General features: G+C 42.4%; 1 protein-coding gene across 4 annotated transcripts; it reads right to left on the minus strand.

Moving 5' to 3' along the window:
- Positions 1-3,557: 3,557 nt before the first annotated feature.
- On the minus strand, positions 3,558-14,596 carry chdh (choline dehydrogenase). 4 transcript variants are annotated; one of them, XM_080763043.1, is made up of 11 exons: positions 14,576-14,596; positions 13,949-14,089; positions 12,562-13,048; positions 11,724-11,954; positions 11,424-11,590; positions 10,542-10,693; positions 10,176-10,305; positions 9,768-9,902; positions 8,769-8,911; positions 7,914-8,016; positions 3,558-7,180 (listed from the first exon to the last, which is right to left on the minus strand). In XM_080763043.1, the coding sequence occupies exons 3-11, from the start codon at positions 13,011-13,013 to the stop codon at positions 6,762-6,764; spliced, it is 1,932 nt and encodes a 643-aa protein (XP_080619169.1). In that variant the 5' UTR covers positions 13,014-13,048; positions 13,949-14,089; positions 14,576-14,596; the 3' UTR covers positions 3,558-6,761. The 4 variants fall into 4 exon arrangements, with proteins under 4 accessions (XP_080619169.1, XP_080619168.1, XP_080619167.1 ...); XM_080763042.1 differs by lacking the exon at positions 14,576-14,596 and adding an exon at positions 14,387-14,504; XM_080763041.1 differs by lacking the exon at positions 13,949-14,089 and having other exon boundaries at positions 14,576-14,590.
- Between the last annotated feature and the right edge of the window lie 3,480 nt (positions 14,597-18,076).

Raw genomic sequence — 18,076 nt, forward strand, 5'->3', positions numbered from 1 at the left:
TGTTGGAAGGGTGGGCTGATATAAAATGATGAGTGGAAAGTACGGTAGATGAATGGAAGAAGGGATGGAATGGTGAATGGTGATGAATAATAATGAATTGCATTTTTATAGTGCTTTTCCAAGTGCTCAAAGTGCTTTACAATGGTTCATTCATTCATACATTGGGAGGTGAAGCAGTGAACAGTCGACGCCAGCGTCCTCACTTCCCACATTCACACACCAATGGTGGCAAGCTCACACCAACCAACTCATTGGAGGCAATGTAGGGTTCAGTGTCTTGCCCAAGGACACTTCGACATGTGGACTGGAGGAGCCGGGATTCGAACCGCCGACCCAGGGATCATTGGACGACCTGCTCTACCTCCTGAGCCACAGCCACTGGTGATGGTGATTGGTGATGGTGAATGGTGATGGTGATAGGGATGGTGATGGTGATGGTGATGGTGATGGTGAATGGTGATGGTGATGGTGATGGTGAATGGTGATGGTGATGGTGATGGTGATTGGTGAATGGTGATGGTGATGGTGATGGTGATTGGTGAATGGTGATGGTGAATGGTGAATGGTGATGGTGATGGTGATGGTGATGGTGAATGGTGAATGGTGATGGTGATAGTGAATGGTGATAGTGAATGGTGATGGTGATGGTGATGGTGATGGTGATGGTGATGGTGAATGGTGGAAGGTGGAAGGTGTCTGCAGAGGAAGTCGCTCAATCTACCTGACTTCCTCTTAGTGGCAGTACTTAAAATGTGTTTTATATTTTTACTCTTCAATGGTGAATTGTTAGTCAAACAGCCCACATGTTTGACTGGTAGACTGTAACAAAACACATTTTATGTGTTTCTCCCACATATGATTTTAGACCCAACAAACTTTTTCAGATAATGAAAACATTTTATATCCCTTCAGGTCAAACCCTACGTTCTCCCCATGAATAATTTGTTTCATTATGGAAATGCCAATTAAGCATTTTTTTCCCCTGTGAATCAGTTTGACAATACAGGTAGTTTAGCTTCAGGGGCCAGTCCACCTCATTTCCACTGACACAGGGCTATAGGGCTGATGTCTGATCTTGAACCAGTTTGTGAATTTCCACCTAATAACTACTTGTTCTAGGCTGTAAACATTGTCTCTATACTAGCCCCACAAAAGCACTGGGCTCAAAGCCAGGAGGCTCTGACAGCAAGGCTGTTTTGTTTCTTCTTGGAACAATACGGGACGCCTGTGAGCCGCCAACCTATATCAGTAGAAATAAACAATCAGGGATTAAGGGGTTGTTTCTGTCACATCTTGACTTGAAATGGAAATTACATATCGGACACACATACAGACACACACACACACACACACACACACACACACACACACACACACCCCCCGAATAAACATGCATGGGCGGACATTAGAAGGGGATATAGTTTCCCATGTACCCAAATTACTTTTTATTTTAGGAGCCTAATGTTTTATGATTTATTCTTGTTGCCTCACTGGTCAGTAGAAAACAACAGCAGTGACAACTGACAACACAGACATGTGGGGTGAATCAATTGGCATAATCACTGACTACATTAGGGAGAAAAAAGGGGTTTAAAAAGCCAAAAAAGAAATGGGAAGCCGTTTCCCCTACGAGACTACAAATACAGGTACAGAATAATTGGTATGCAAATGTTGATACGGCATGTGTAGTATGTCACAGGTCTGTATTCTTATTGTCAGGTGAAAACCCTGTATATCCCAAAAAAAATTAAATGTAATTTCTTGATTTTGTACTTAAATAAATAATAAATAAATAAAATAAAATGGGTTTTGGCAAAATTCCAAGATTGACCATCTGTGCATGCTGCCCGTTTTCAGGACTCTGTAATCACCTGCAGGCTCATGACACCCCGCATTCCATGACGCCCGGAAAGTTTGGTAAAGTTATAGCCTAGAACTGCTACAGTATGTCTATATAGACATGTGAATTTGGATATAAATGATTGAGTTTATGTATTGTCATTCTCTTTGGTTACTTGAAGTGCTCCTTCAAGTAAGACCAAATCAAAGGATGATGTTTAGCTCCATATTCTGACACGCGTGAATTCCATTTGTCTGCATCTCAGAGGACAGTCAAGACGGGCAGTGTCAGTAGACCAATCACAGGCAGGCGGGGCGTTACCATGCCTCAGCCATGCCTATGCTCGGACACAAACGGAATTCACACTTCTGACACTCAAGCATCCTGCTCAATGCTTGGCATAGTTTAATTAATGTAGACATTTAGCTAATGTTCTTATGCACACTTACAATAATTACATGTTCTTCATAACCCCCAACTTCTCAAAAATCTGTCCATTACGTAGGGACAGTTACTGTATCGCTATAAAGAACTTGGAAGTCTTGGAAAAGCTGTAGGAGGAATAGGATGTTTTATGACAAGCTTTTGATGACAGTCTTGTTGTGAGTCTATTTTGAGACACGGTTAAGGTCAAGTTAATTTATATGTCCCAAGCTGGGCGCTTCATTTTACAGCAAATAATAAAAGCTCTTAAAACAGTCTCCTCATCAGGTCAATCAGGCAATCCTCTTGCCATTGTTTTCAGAAGAACTTGACACTTCAGGGGCTATTTCAACCACGTGGTCTGCAGCAGCTTCCACCAGCGCAGCAGGTTATTCTTTTCCTAGTATTCTATCTTTTTCACTTTCTTGGAAACTGCACTTTCTTTTAAACCCGTGAACCTGTATTGTGACAATCAAGTTGAAGTTCATCAAAGTGGCTCAACGGCTTTCACTGTGTATGTTTAATTTAGTTTGACAGAGTTTTGAGGAGTCTTCCCACAGTGGCGGTGCCGCGGTGACCATCAGTTGTGAGAGGTTGTTGTCAGTGTTGAGTTTGGTTCGGTGTCCTAGAGCAGTGGTTCCCAAACCTTTTTTAATTAGCCCGTGGACCCCCATTTGAAAACATATGAGGGACCCCCATAAGAGAAGATTTTTACGGCTCTAGCAGTGATTCTCAACCCGCTTAATTTACAGGACCCCCAGTTTGACATGCATTAGGCTACGGACGCCCCATTTAATGTCATTTAGATCTCTGGGACCCCCAATGTATATTATAAAATCAAATTAAATTTAACTCTGAGAGTGTACAAATGGAACCAAATTGGGCCACGAGGGTCCATTTGGTTCTATTTGTACACTCTGAGTTACAGACCCATAAGGGTCCATTTGGTTCTTAACTATCATTTAGCTGGAGACCCCCTGGAACTCTTCAAGGACCCCTGGGGGTCCCTGGACCCCACTGTCCTAGAGCTTGTCATCCCTCCTGGGGAACCACGATGTCATTCCCTTTATGATCCACATTATCAGCTAGCAGAGACTGATTATTCAGTTTCAACTGTATTCTCATGCAAACACTTCAACTTGCTAAACAGAAGCTCAATGTTTCTTCCTCTCCAGAGCTTGCTTGCATAGACTCTTTGCTTCTTGCATTTATTTAAGTGTTTTATTCCCCTCTTCTCCTTACTTTATATACAGTAAAGACACAAAAACAAAGCTTTGTTATACTGTATGTGCAATTCACAGCTTTATTCTTTATACTGTTCCACCGTTTTACAGATTTTTATGATAATGATGTAATCTGTAATTGAAATAACATAATTATATAAAAGTGCTTAACTGAACTTGAAAATGTGTTTCCCAACAGTACATTTTAGATTTTGTACCTTTTGTTTTACAGATTTTGTACAGATTTTTGTACAAAAGCAACAACAACCTCATTTTGTACATTAATTGTTTGATTCTCTTAAATATTTTCATGGAATTATAATGAAACGGCTGATCATTTTGATTTTGTGTCACGTGATGAGGACACCATCAGAGTATATCCTCTGGTGTATGTTCAAACAATTAACACTTAAAACTACAAAATCAAAAAGCTTTGTCACAAGGCTGAGTACATCATCCCTTCTGATCCAATACAAATAATCATGACATACAGTATAGAGCGTTGCAGTCCCGCCCCCTACCAGGGCCCAGGAAATGATTCCCCGTTCATTTTTCAAAACGACGACCTCTGCATCCACGGGATGCACTACTGTACTACTGTACTGTTTTTATTCTAGTTTATTTTCCTAGCTTTAGTTATAATAATCATTTCTTCTTCTGTTTTCTACATTAATATAACCACATTATAACCATATAAAATGAAATGGGAGTTAAATGCTGCAATTTGTAAAAATGGCAAAATATGACTCGTTGAAGTGGGACACATAATGTCCCGGGGACTCATCTAAAAGACCATCCCTGCATCCCGGGACTCATTACATTGAAAACCTATTTACATCACTGTTAATGTTGCTATGAAATTTTGTTAGACTCAACACAGATTATTATAATTGTTCCTACATAATCTCACCTTGCGACTCTCGTGGCCTGAAAATGTGTGTAGACCACGTGTACACACATTTATGTGGAGAGATAACTATGCAGTTTCCTTTTCAGCACATTTTTCAGCGCATACCATATTATGGCCCCAATTACATAAATGTGTTCCTACGGTAATTTATTTGTAAACATCCATATACACTTCACTGACAAGAAATTAAATATATTTCGTATTTTTATCTTATACATGCAATTCATTGTGTTCTGAAGGCAAAGCTACCGTTCTAATATCCTGAGCTATAATTCATACTTATTGGCACTTCAAATGGTCACGAGACCAAACAGATCCAGTTAAGATCTGTTTCATCTTCAGAATGCACTGCAATACTTGATTCTGATTTGTAATAATAATTGTAACCACTCCTTCAACATATAGAAACAAATGCTGATCTACATTCCCACAACGCATCACAATGTGAGGCATTCTGCGCTGGTAGATCTGTTATTTTAGTTGTTTTTTTTCATGTAAAAGAATTAAGGCACATTTTGACAAATTGATTGTTGCCCATAATCGGGATGCCAGGGTTAATGTGGTCAATTGTAATATCATACAGTCAACATTTCCCAAAAGGAAATTATTGAGTCTGATCAGAAGCAGGGATAAAACATATCCTCACCGGTGATTATAATTTAAAAAAATTACCATGGGGGGGTTTCTAAGACCAGCATTGGATTCCCCATCCCTTCCAGAAAACCAAGCCTCTCATAAGATGTTGAAAATATGTAAAACTGACAGTTCCTCATTCATTCTAAACGCGTTATTTGTTTTCATAACAAGGATTTTGTCTTTAAATCTAATACGGTAGTCATACATTGACAATTTGTAAATCCTAGAAAATAGGCAATCTATAGATATTGTACAGTACACATTCACTTCATTTAGAATGCCCACTGTTGTTGAACAATATGTATAAAGGTCAGTAAACAAACTATTGCAAATGCTTAACAGTCGAGAAAAAAACGTGAGATCAGTTTATGCACGTTCTTTGTTAAAAAATAATGTGTGTAAAATATAGAATTTACATAAATGTATTTTCAGGTCCCAAAATATATTTTCAAGTACATTTCTAATATTTCCCTTTGGACATTCAAATACTGTCAGCTACATTACTAAAGGGATACTGAATCCCTTTATCGATTTTTTATTATATTAAATGGAGTTACTGTACATTACTTTAACACTTTGAGGGCTTTATATTAAAAGGTGATATACCAAGGCTGCCGGGATTGTTTAATTACCTTTGGAGCATAAGGCCGAAGTATTTGCGCCTTTGATCCACGAAAATAGTGTCGAACCGAAACATATTCCACTGTCGCGATGCGGAAGAACAACAAGCAGTGAGAGCTGATGGAGCCCAGTTGAAACTACCGTTCACTTGCATTGTACTCATTTTCCCAGAAGCCCTTGCAGACCAGAGCACGGATCGATTTCCGGTTTCGTCATAATGCGACGCCTCGTCACCAGGTCCTACGACAAATCCGCTGTTTCTTTTTAATTATAAAAAAACAGCAAATTAAACACAAAACAAATAACGGGTTTAGCGTATTACTTAAACATGGATTAATAAATATCGTGGAAAGCGGGTTATGCAACTAAACTGTTAAGACTTGATGAATCCCTGAGCACCATCATCGACTAAGACACTAACCAACCAGCCCAACTGTTATTAACCCATTTATGTGTAACCTGTACCGTACGTGGTTTTACCTTAAATGCCGGCTGCGCCCTCTGTGTCGCATACACCTCCGTGTCTCATATAGCAACAGCATTTATTTTTGAATAAGAATTTGAAGGTTTTCAGAAAACCTTAGGTTAGGTTTTAGGAGGCGTTTTTAGAATCGGCCTTCGGGTCTAAATGGGTTAAGGGCCGATTCATACTCCTATTTTAGAGCCGAATAAAAGTCGGTTCGGCTCTGTAGAGCCTACAATTTGACGTCATTTGAGGTTCGGGGGGGCGGGTACCGTCCTAAAGTCGGCTCTTCGGTGCTACTGAAAATTTCTGACGAGCCGAAATCATTTCGGCACTACAGCGCCGAAACAGCGGTAAAATAGGAGTATGAGGTTCGATTCCATTTTCAAAACGTTTTCCCAATTCTCATTCTGCCCATCCTTTGTTCAAATTCAACAATGTCAAGTATGACATTGTTGACAGTATTATATCAAAAAGGTTGAATTTGTGTTTTCTCATGGATTTGACCTAAATTCTCCATTTATCTGTCAAAAGAAATCGAAGCAGAAGGCAGTACAGGAGAGGCAGACAAGGAGCAAAAACAGAGCCTTCACACTATCTTCATTGGCAGGGCGTCTCCTTTCCCAGTTCCCACCCCACCCCAGCTCACCTCTGGGTGTCAAGTATCGGGGGGCTGTACACAGGAACCCCCGGGTCAGCGAGTGCCGGGCGTCCACGGATGATGTCAGCCGCCTTCTCCGCCATCATGACGGTGGGCGCGTTCAGGTTGCCACTGACGACGCTGGGCATGATGGAGGCGTCGACCACTCGCAGGTTCTCCAGGCCCAGGACGCGCACGTCCGAGTCCACCACCGCCATGGGGTCAGAGGGCGAGCCCATCTTGCAGGTGCAGGACGGGTGGTAGGCGCTGTCGGCCTTCCGTCTCACAAAGGCATCGATTTCGGCATCCGATTGGACCGCCGGGCCTGGCTGGACCTCAGGGCCTCGGAATGGGTCAAAGGCCTTTTGGGCAAAGATCTCCCTGGAGAGCTTCACAGACTCCCTGAACTCCCACACATCAATGTCTGAGGAGAGGAGAGGAGAGGAGAGGAGAGGAGAGGAGAGGAGAGGAGAGGAGAGGAGAGGAGAGGAGAGGAGTGGTCTTGAACTGCATCTATCTGTGATCGCCACCGGTTCTTTCTTTTTTTTTACGCCGTCCGAACACAACGCAACACAACGCAATGCATAATCAAAAAGTGTCAGGAAATCAATGCACTTTCCCTCCCTATTTCTCTATGCAATAACAGTGGAATGGAATCACTACTTATGTTCTCTCGCTCACAGAGCACAGAAGCTATACAAACCAAGATTCAACCAAAGTTCAATATAAATTCAGAATACGGTCACACATGCGATTGCAGACAAATCTATGACCATCAAAGTGACATTCATATGTTGTCCAGCTGAATGTTGGCAGTGCAGGTCCTGCAGGATATGCTGCACTGTTGTTGCACACGGAGATCTGTTGTAGTCCGTTTGAGTGGATGGATTGGACAGGTGCTTCCTTGTAATCAGGTGTGCTTTCTCTCGTTCAGAGATACTAGTCTCTACAGTAGTATACTATACATGCAACATTGCAACAGCCACCAAAAAGATTTGTGTTTGATTATCTAACCACCACTGACATGATGACTGCATTATTTACATTGACAACCATTACATGGAGTTCTGAGGTCCCTAGAGGGTCAATAATTCCCTGGAATCATCCACTCAAGTGTATTGAGCCTGTGCTATGTATGGTCTCAGAGTAGCTCTTACCTGTGGAGAGGTAGTTTGGCTGTAGAATGGGGTGATCTAGAGGGTTGGCACTCTTCAGCTTCATCCATCCAATGCTGGTGCTCCTCATTGGTCCGACGTGAACCTACAGTATGGCAAAACCATCTCTCATTAGTTCACAATAAACTTAAAGATTATATTAATGATAGCCCAACATAAGCATACAGCCATTAAAATCTAGAGCTGAGCAACAAGTGTCCCAGGGTGTGACAGTGATTGTTTTATTGTTGTGTATCTGTGTGATAGCCAGCTGTTATTCAGGTTAGCATGCATGAACACTGATGGACTGTAATAAATAACACCGTAGATTGCTTTTCACCTCTGACCAATATTTAAAAGAACAAGCAATCTGTAGTGTTCTGTTTATTATTTATACGATGTTTTCTATGTGACTTTTTCAATTTTTCCCCCTTTTTCTATGATCTTGTTTTTTCCCCCTCGGGCATGTACAACAATGTACATGCCCGTCGCAGTCGGTCACTGGCCTACTTGGGAACCTAATATTATACGTTGTCATAGCACCCGTTTTAACTGTCAGCCGGTGTCCCACATGGAGATCTGTGTATGTTCCTGTGCCCACTGGCAGAGCCTGATTGGTTGAGCCTGAATTGGCTGAGGCAGAGGCTGGAAATTGCTGAAGGTAGTTAGTAGAAGCTCTTATCCCATTGCGGCGAACAACAACAAAGTGGGCAAGACCTACGATAGCATCTCTAAATTGAAGAAAAACTAATTATTGCCAAAGTTCCCTGTGCTATTTAACCCTACCCTTTGAATTTACACAGCATGGCTTCAGATACATCTTCCGCTAGTGTGAAGTTGTGAACGTATTACACATACTTGGTAGGCTTCTATCTTGGAGGCAACGCGTCCATGGTCGATAACTTGTGAGGGTAGGAAGTGGAACTGGAGGTCAGGGTGCGTGACTCCAGGTCGACTCCGAATGAAACCCCCACTCTCCAAGTGGGCTGTCGCCCCATAACCTATAGGAGACAACCAGCGGTTTTAAGTTCCAAGCAGTATAATAGGACAGGGGTTTTCAACTGATTGTGAACGAGGGACCACCACCCTGACTTACAATCAACCTGGGGACCGCTGTTATGTTGGATGGGGATATGGGCTAAGAACTATATTATGCTATACTGTACATCCCACAATGGTCCATTGACTACTAATAATTTCCTAATAATAATGACTCAACCAGACAATCTGGTGCACTTCCCCCTCTTGAGATTCTAACTTTATCCCACGATTTTGTAACCCATTTTTTCACCCAGTGTCAATTATCGAATGTAATCCTGGGCTCTACACTTCCTTAGCCAACCTGGGGGGCAGCGGACTGACCTCATGCTTCCTTCCCTATGCATGAGGAGTCCAAGCTGCTTCTTTTCACCTGACAGGGGAGAGTTTCCCTGGCCGGACGTAGCGTGTGGAAGGAACACGTTATTCCGACCAGTTCCTTTCACCTCTATCAGGCTGGCCAGGGGGAGGTAGTTTAGAGACCAGGATTACTGCATGTTTTTGTGAGGGTACCTACCCTAGGGGACACGGGGAGAACATGCAAACAGTCATCATAGGTCACCAGGTCATTCAGTTCACGGTTTCTCAACTAGTGGATAGAAAGATTTAAATATCTACAAATCCTACATTACTGAATGCATGGTCAGGGACCACATGCAATACCTTCATGGACCACCAGTGGTCCACGGACCACCTGTTGAAAACCCCAGTGTAGGAGATCACAATGAGATTGTGCAAGATGTGTGCAGTGTGCACAGCAGCACACATCAGACATTGTGTGCATGTATTGTACATAATGGGTGTCTGTGTGAGTCTTACCAGTAAAAATAGAAAGCCACTCCAGGCCTATCTTCACCATGCGGAAGGGTTTCTGAGCCTTATAGAGGGTGATAGGCTGAGTGCACTGCTGTTGAACGTACAACTCCAGATGGTCTTGAAGGTTACTGCCGACACCTGGGAGATATAAGAGAAAGAGAAGGTGTGGGGATGGGGGACATAAAGACAAAGCAAGAAAAGTCAATATAAAGAGACACATATCAGAGAGTCAAACTGCTTGTTCATTGTAAACCAGCTTATACAAATCGGCATTATATTGTATCTATTGTCTGATTTGCTTTATTGGCCATTTAAAAGCTTTTACAGACAGACAGACAGACAGACAGACAGACAGACAGAGAGAGAGAGAGAGACACACACACACACACACACACACACACACACACACACCTGGTAGGTGCTGGACAACAGGGATGCCTAGTGTAGTGAGGTCATCGGCATTTCCGACCCCAGACAGCATGAGCAGCTGAGGAGAGTTGATGGCTCCACCACTCAGAATCACTTCCTTCTCTGCAAATACCTGGTGACAGAGAGGAAATACAATGGATTTATCAATGAATCAATCAATGAATGAGTGAGTGAGTGAGTGAGTAATTCCTTTTTTCTCCTCTACGAGCTTGCAAGGCATTTTGAATTGTTTCGATTATTCATCAACTTACCTGATTATTATCTAGCCTACACTGCCACCGAAGCTCCAATTACGGTATGCACACATTATTGGTATTGTTCTGAGCATTTCCTTCCTCCCTACAGTACCTTCTTGGTCTGCCCGTTCTGACTGTACTCCACACCGACGGCCCGGCTGCCTTCAAACAGGATCCTGGTGGTCAAACATTGGACCTCCGTCTTCAGGTTGGGCCGACCCAGAACTGGCCTCAGGTAGGCACTGGCTGTGCTCCACCTCTTCCCTGAGGAGGGTTTTGTATTGTTAGGCCTGACGTCGAAATTAAAAAAAATGTCTTTTAAATCATGACAATTGTCTGAAAAACCTCATGTTTCTATATCAGTGGTGCTCAATATTTCATGTCAAGGACTCCCAGAATTATCAGTATTTGGCCGCCGACCCCCATCTGAAAATATGTTGTTCCAGGGACCTCCCCAGAAGCAAAGATTTGAGTTAAAAACGTTTGCTCTGAAAGAATATATATTCAAAGATTTGCGCCATCACATACCTAGCTTATTATACTGTTTGATGATCAACACTTTAATTTAATAAATAGATTAACATTACACAACAACATTTACTGGCATTAGGAAACTATCCCTGTTGGGGTTCCCTGACAGTGTGCATTGGGAGATGGCTATAGACATGACCTGGGTAAACTCAGTGTCTCTTCAGCTGTGAATGTTACCAAAACGTCCGCAGCAACCATGTTTGGCATTTTCCTATAGAGGGTATGCATGTGACATCAAGTTATGCGGGAACGCCTACTGAGTGGCAAAAAAACGACTTTTTGGCCTTGACATTCCATACATCCAAACAAAAAAGTCCAATATGATTGCATTAAACGACGTTAAACGACGTTAAACTGTCAGTGTTACTGAAGTGTGTTATGCGTTTGTTTGTTTGCTCCCACCACCACCCCAGCACCACAAAAGGCCCTGACACTTACATACATTCCTCTGTGTTTCCTGTACCTTTATGGATGGTCATGTCCATCCAGCCCAGGCCCTCCTGCTGGAAGCCGTTCATGTCATCAGTGAAGGGGTATCCTGCCTGCTGGCCCGCTTCTATAAAAGTCTTGTGGAGAGGATGGTTGGTCTTCCCTCTGGACACGTGGAAAGGCCCACTGCCTCCTCGGTACCTGTGGAGCAAAGGGAAGACATCAGGATATTACAGCCATCGATTCAACAGTCGTTCCCAACCTCTGTCCTTTCCATTCTACCAAGACATTATTGTATTCACCTGTCTATTACAAAGCACTGTGAGAAACATACCTGTCTTCTCCCAGTTCGTGACACTGAGCCTTCCTAAAGTAAGGGAGGCAGTGCTCATAATCCCAGCCCTCGGCTCCCTCCCTCTGCCAGCGGTTGTAGTCTTCAGCATGACCTCGGATGTACACCATGGCGTTGAGCGAAGAGGAGCCGCCCCAGACGCGGCCCCTCGGCCAGTACATGACCCGGTTGTCCATGTGCGCTTGAGGTAAGGTGTGGTAGTACCAGTTGTACCTGAAATAGCGATGGAAAAGGAATGACCATATACGTTTACGCCAGTTGTAGATAGATGATGTGATTCAAAACCGAAATATTGCCTACATAAACTTTTACACAGGAGTCCAGCTTCAACCGTGTGATCTTAAAGGAGAATGCCATGCTAGAAGGCTTTCTTACCTTTATTTGTAGTTGTTACGTCCCCACCAAAGAGGTCCCGGTGTTATTTTGTGCAAAAGCGCATCATTGGCTATTTCCCCTAACATAAGCCCTCAATGAATTGAATTGCATTGAATTGAATGGGGCATTGGGGTGTTGTGCTAATTCGCTTATTTCCATCGCTCAAAAATCGTTTTTTTGTATATATCCTCTCTTCATAATGTAAATAGTATCCCAGTAAAGCGGCACACTTTACTACTTATTTCGATGGAAATAAGCGAATTAGCACAATATTAGGGGAAATAGCCAATAATGTACTTTTGCACAAAATAACACCTGGACCTCTTTGGTGGGGACATAACAACTACAAATAAAGGTAAGAAAGCCTTCTAGCATGGAATTCTCCTTTAACCGTATGTACATTTTTACAAAAATCTAGCAAAAGTAATTAAATCTAACGGCATACTTTTCATCACAGAGGTTATAGGTCAAGGCGGCCGGCATGTGGATCTTCCATGACAGTCGCACACTGCCTAGAAACATGTCCTTTGGCCCCGCCTCCAACAGCAGCACTGACTCATGGGCATCCTCTGTGAGACGGTTGGCCAGGACACATCCCGCCGACCCCGCTCCCACAATAATGTAACTGTAGGAGGGACTTTTCGGATTGGCTGCGGATGATGCCGAAGCATTCCGATTGGCTGCTGTGATACTGATGGATCTGGAGAAGGCGCAGGTCGAGGATAGGGAGGAAGATTTGGAGGACAAAGACGAGAAATGCCCCAACTGTCCTGCCTGAAGGGTGGAGTGAAAGCGTGCAGGTGAAAGGGCTTGCAGACCTTCATCTCCTGTCCTCCTCCACGATCTGATCACACCCAGTCGGGCTCCAGTTCTGCCCAGTGTGGTCCAAGTCAGCATCCTGGTTCTACATTCACTGGTCACCAATTGGGAAACTAGGGGTGGAATTAAGAGAATTAATGCATACTCGTAAATGTCCCAAAATAGTAGCATAAGCATAACTAATGTCAATAATTTGAATATCAATTACAGGTTTGAGTATGACACCTTAACAAAAGCTGAATCCAAGACAAATACTAACTAAGTGAACTAAAAGTCTTAAAGCACACAAATAATAATAATTGTATTTTGTATTAAAGTGTTATTAATAGCTCTATATAGCCTACTTTTATATTCAGTAATAGGGGTTTCTCCAGTGAACAGAAAATACATTTTAATGTTGGGATACCAATTTCAACAGGAGAGGAGAGAAAACTCATACAGGATACAGGTGAAATTGTAACTGATAAATGGGTTCTCCTGATAGGACAAAATTGGTGTGCCACCTGAACATTTCTGTTTACTAAAGAGTTATAGAGGCAGTGCCACCTAACTCTAGCAAAAATTGAAATTGTTATCAGAATATAAAGCTTTTTTGGTTTTAATGAAACAATATCACTATCCCGGGCCATCATTCTGTCCGGAAACATTAATTTGCCTCACCACTGCTAATAAAGCTGGTCAAAAATACTTCCCTGCCACTCAGAAAACACACTTGCTATACTTTATAATCCTCCTCTGGTGAAAGCCTATAAAAACTGTAAAAGAAAGAAACACTACCCACATAGGCCTACTTCTGATTAAATTGTTTGGCATGAAATGCAAAATATAAATGCCCTGTGTGTGTGTGTGTGTGTGTGTGTGTGTGTGTGTGTGTGTGTGTGTGTGTGTGTGTGTGTGTGTGTGTGTGTGTGTGTGTGTGTGTGTGTGTGTGTGTGTGCGCGCGCGCGCATTGCAGTAAACTGTGGCCTGTGTGGGCAATAAAAGTCTGTAAACAATAGAAAAACAAGGCAAACCAAAGATTTAGGTCAAAGGCGAAGCTATATGAGAGTCGTATCAGCGCCCGATGGACTTTGCCGACTGCCTCCCGAGTCCCTGGAGAGAGGGTGCGATCAGCGGCGAGCGACAGCCCACGTACAGTTTGGTCATTTGGTAGCCTACGTACGGGACATTTTACATTCTCAGTGTTACAAATGGATAAATTAACACTGAGCATTTTACTGTGCACTAAGCCCATGGCATGTACAGTTAGTAGACTTTCACTTTCTGGCCGTGAATTGACTATCAGATATCAATGCAATTGCACAACGATATTAAATGCTACTGTAGCGTGCTTTGGGCATATAGGCATAGGATAGCCTATACCCTATAAGTTAAATTAATAGAACCGTTTATCTCACGAGCGCAGCCGCGGTCGAGTAAAGTTCCACAGGTCTCCTATTATGGCTGTTTACATTTCAAATCAACAGCCTCGGCTCTCGGGATTTCAAGATTATAGCCTACAAGAAGGAAATCGATCGTGTAAATTAGATGCTTGGTCTAACACGCATCCTTACGTTCATGTTAAATGCTATTGTCTATTTTATACTACTGTTACTTATGTGGAAATTATCGCTTGAAGGTGGAGAAAAAGTTGTACGCACCGCTTTCCTGTGAGGCTGTGGTGGGGAGTTTATGAGGAGCCTAGGAGGCGCGGTTTCATTACGCGTGGGCGGAGTGTTGTGTCGTCTTTCTTGACGATAGGCTATGTAAGGTAACGGTTCACTGAAGGTGCTGAGAATAAAACGGTGGACTCCAGGACTACCCATGATACCCATCCATCCATCCGTCGCACCATAGGGTGCTGTTGTTTAGTTTGATCATAGGCCTAAAAGTTAACCTATGCAAAAAGACATCATTAATCATATACCAAATAGATTTTCAATGCTTAGCAGCCCTACAAATAACGATACATGGTCCAAAATGATGAGAAACGAGGATAACTTTTTTGACATTTTGAAAAAAAAAGTTAGCCTCGTTTCTCATCATTTTGGACCGTGGGCTATAGCCCATATCGTACGGCATACTATGGCACGCCGTTTTTCATCATTTTTGAGGATTTGAAAAAAAATCCAGGCCCATGAATTAGAGGATAAAGCTCACATGTTACCCAAATAGTTGAATACACAAAAGCTAAGGCACTGGTGTCGTACTTCTGGTTTACCGGAACGGGGTTCAACTCCCTGCAGTGCCCTGCTCAATGTGTTGTATTTACCGGAAAAATTGAGTGTTGCGGAGGATGAGAAACATTAGCAAATTACGGAGTGTTGCGGAGGATGAGAAACATTAGCAAATTGCGGAGTGTTGCAGAAAAAAGTGTTAAAAAAAAAAAAAAGATCGGTTATAGCCCATCGGTTTTTGTTTTTTTTTGAAAAATTGCGGAGGAATTGCGGAGTGTTGCGGAAATTGCGGAAATTGAAAATTGCGGAAATTGCGGAAATTGAAAATTGCGGTATATAACGATACATGCACAACAACATATTTGACGTTCAATGACAATGCTAAATCAAATGACCTATTGTACGAGGACAGGCTGATATGACTAAAACATCTCTTCCACCCACTCTGTACCAACACCGCCCATGGTCCAAAATGATGAGAAACGAGGATAACCTTTTTTTTCAAAATTTCAAAAAACATGGGCTATAACCCATCGTTTTTTTGCCACAGCTCTCCATATGGCACTGACTCATTTGGAACATTTATATGGGACATTTAGGCTATGTGTTGTTTGCAGACATTAGCATTGCGCCCAAAATGATCCCTAGCCGAATGGTGACAAAACTACTTGAGCAGACATGCAGATGGACATGCAGATGGATCAAGGACCTCTTAACAAACTATGCACTGTCACAAGACCACTGGCAGTGCCGTATATATAATACTAAAGAGCTTTCCCCCCCAGTACAGTCAGACGCTAAAGAAAAGCTTGAGAAAAGCTGACTTAAAATTCCTTGGGCACATACATCTCCCAGGACCTCACATGGCCTGTGAACACAAACTCAGAAGGCACAGCAGCCCTAGCACTAGCAGCCGGATAACTTAATTACCCCAGCAGCTGCTGGTGTCATTTATATTGCTGGTCTGTTGAACTTGGTATCTTTATGCTATAAGCTGCACTGTGGCTGAAGAAAAAGCACTTCAGTCAATTGTTAAATCAGCACAGGAAATCACCAGTACACTGATACAGTAGGCTATACCTTCACTTTAGGACACATAGCCTAACTGTATAAAGAACCTGATGCCTGAAGGACACTTCTCATCTCACCTACACAAGCACACTTTTCCACTCTGATGACCACTGGGAGGCGCTATAAAGTCTATACTTCCAGACAGATGAGAAGTTTTTAGCCTACGGTTTTACCTGTGCCAATGTGCCACGCATATTAAAAATGTAAAACTCTAAGGTGCCATGATGTCTGATGATGTGCCATCAGAGAACTGAACTCTGATAACTTTAAACTAACAGAGGCTGTGCAATATGCCCTGGAACTGTGCACCGGTTAGGTGCAATGAACTCTGACCATGAATATATAATATCAGATATTATTAATTTTTTATATTCATACTTCATAGGCCTATTTGTTTTCTTGTTGGTGTGTTTTAGTCATCCCCGCCCGCGGATGAACTCTGAGAGAGAGAGAGAGAGAGAGAGAGAGAGAGAGAGAGAGAGAGAGAGACACCATGCACACACACACACGCACACACACACACACACACACACACACACACACACACACACACACACACACACACACACACACACACACACACACACACACACAGTACTGCCATCTCTTGCCAAACAGTAAGACATAACAGATATCAGGTTATGTCAGGTATTGATGTCATTGCTGTTCTACTGCGTGTAGCTCCACCACAGGCTGGACCTGCTGGCTTTACAGTAGCTACATTAAAATACCACATGATGGAACATCGTAGAAAAACACTCACTCTCAAAGCCCTAAATTACAAACTTTGTACTGTATGTACTCAATGTTTCACACATGTTGGAATATTTCATCTTCTCCATGTGTGTAGACTAGAGCATTCTGTACAGTGCAATGGTTCTCATGTTTTAGGGGGAATCAGGGCCCACTTGAAAATCCCCAAAGTGCATTTTCAGAGAATGTTAGGATCAATCAATTGATTGTGTTGCAGGCCGGCTTCGATCAATGGAACTGACTTAGTACAAGTAAGTATTTTGCCAATTACTTTGGGGGCCCACTTGCAGTACCCTTGTGGCCTACGAGGATGCCCCGGCCCACAGGTTGAGAACCACTGCTGTAGTGCAGTAAACAGGGCTGAACCAATAAAGCCTCTTCTCCTTTTCTTTACCTGTGTTTTCTCTGACTTGCAGTCCTTCCCTTGCCCACATCATATCTGTCTCCTTCATGTCATTCATTCATTGTTTACTTTCTATCCTCCTAGAGTTAGACAGTCTCTTGGAGGTCCGACCTACATGGTTCACTTCTGCACTCTGTTTGTGGGGTGGGGTCCGGCCCAGCGACCCCCAGGTGTCCTTGGGCTCTGTCAAAAAGAGTTAAACCAGTACATATGCTGCCTTCTACCTGACAACATTTTCAATCTAAATTTTAAATCATATTAAAGAGCACAGGAGTCATATGATATGTTTCATATAGCTCTATGTCAGGTTCACATCTAAAAAACGATCAAGTCCTATGGGAAATGCCATTTACTGGTTCATTACATTTTGAGAAAGAAACTGTGTTTATTTCAATAGTTGTAGTAGGGAAAACAGATTTTAAATATTTGAATCCATCACTATACATGTATGTAGTGATGGATTAAAATATTATATTATATATATTGTTATATATTATAAAAGCACTAATAGTCCCATTATTAATGGGACTATTAGTGTTTTGTGATCAAAGCTATATCAAATCACAGACAAAGGTGACCAAACCTGTTGCGAAAATGTAACAAACATCAATACAGTAACAGTACTCATCATATTGAAATTGATGAACTACTCCTTTAACTGAGCTAGAACGGGAACCTCCAGTAAGCCAATAGATAGGATGCCAACCGCCATAAAACCCCATGAAGAAGAAGAAGAAGAAGAAGCCAATAGATAACTC

This window comes from Protomyctophum bolini (assembly GCF_963924005.1).
Source record: "Protomyctophum bolini genome assembly, chromosome: 5".
In the NCBI taxonomy this organism is placed as follows: domain Eukaryota; kingdom Metazoa; phylum Chordata; class Actinopteri; order Myctophiformes; family Myctophidae; genus Protomyctophum; species Protomyctophum bolini.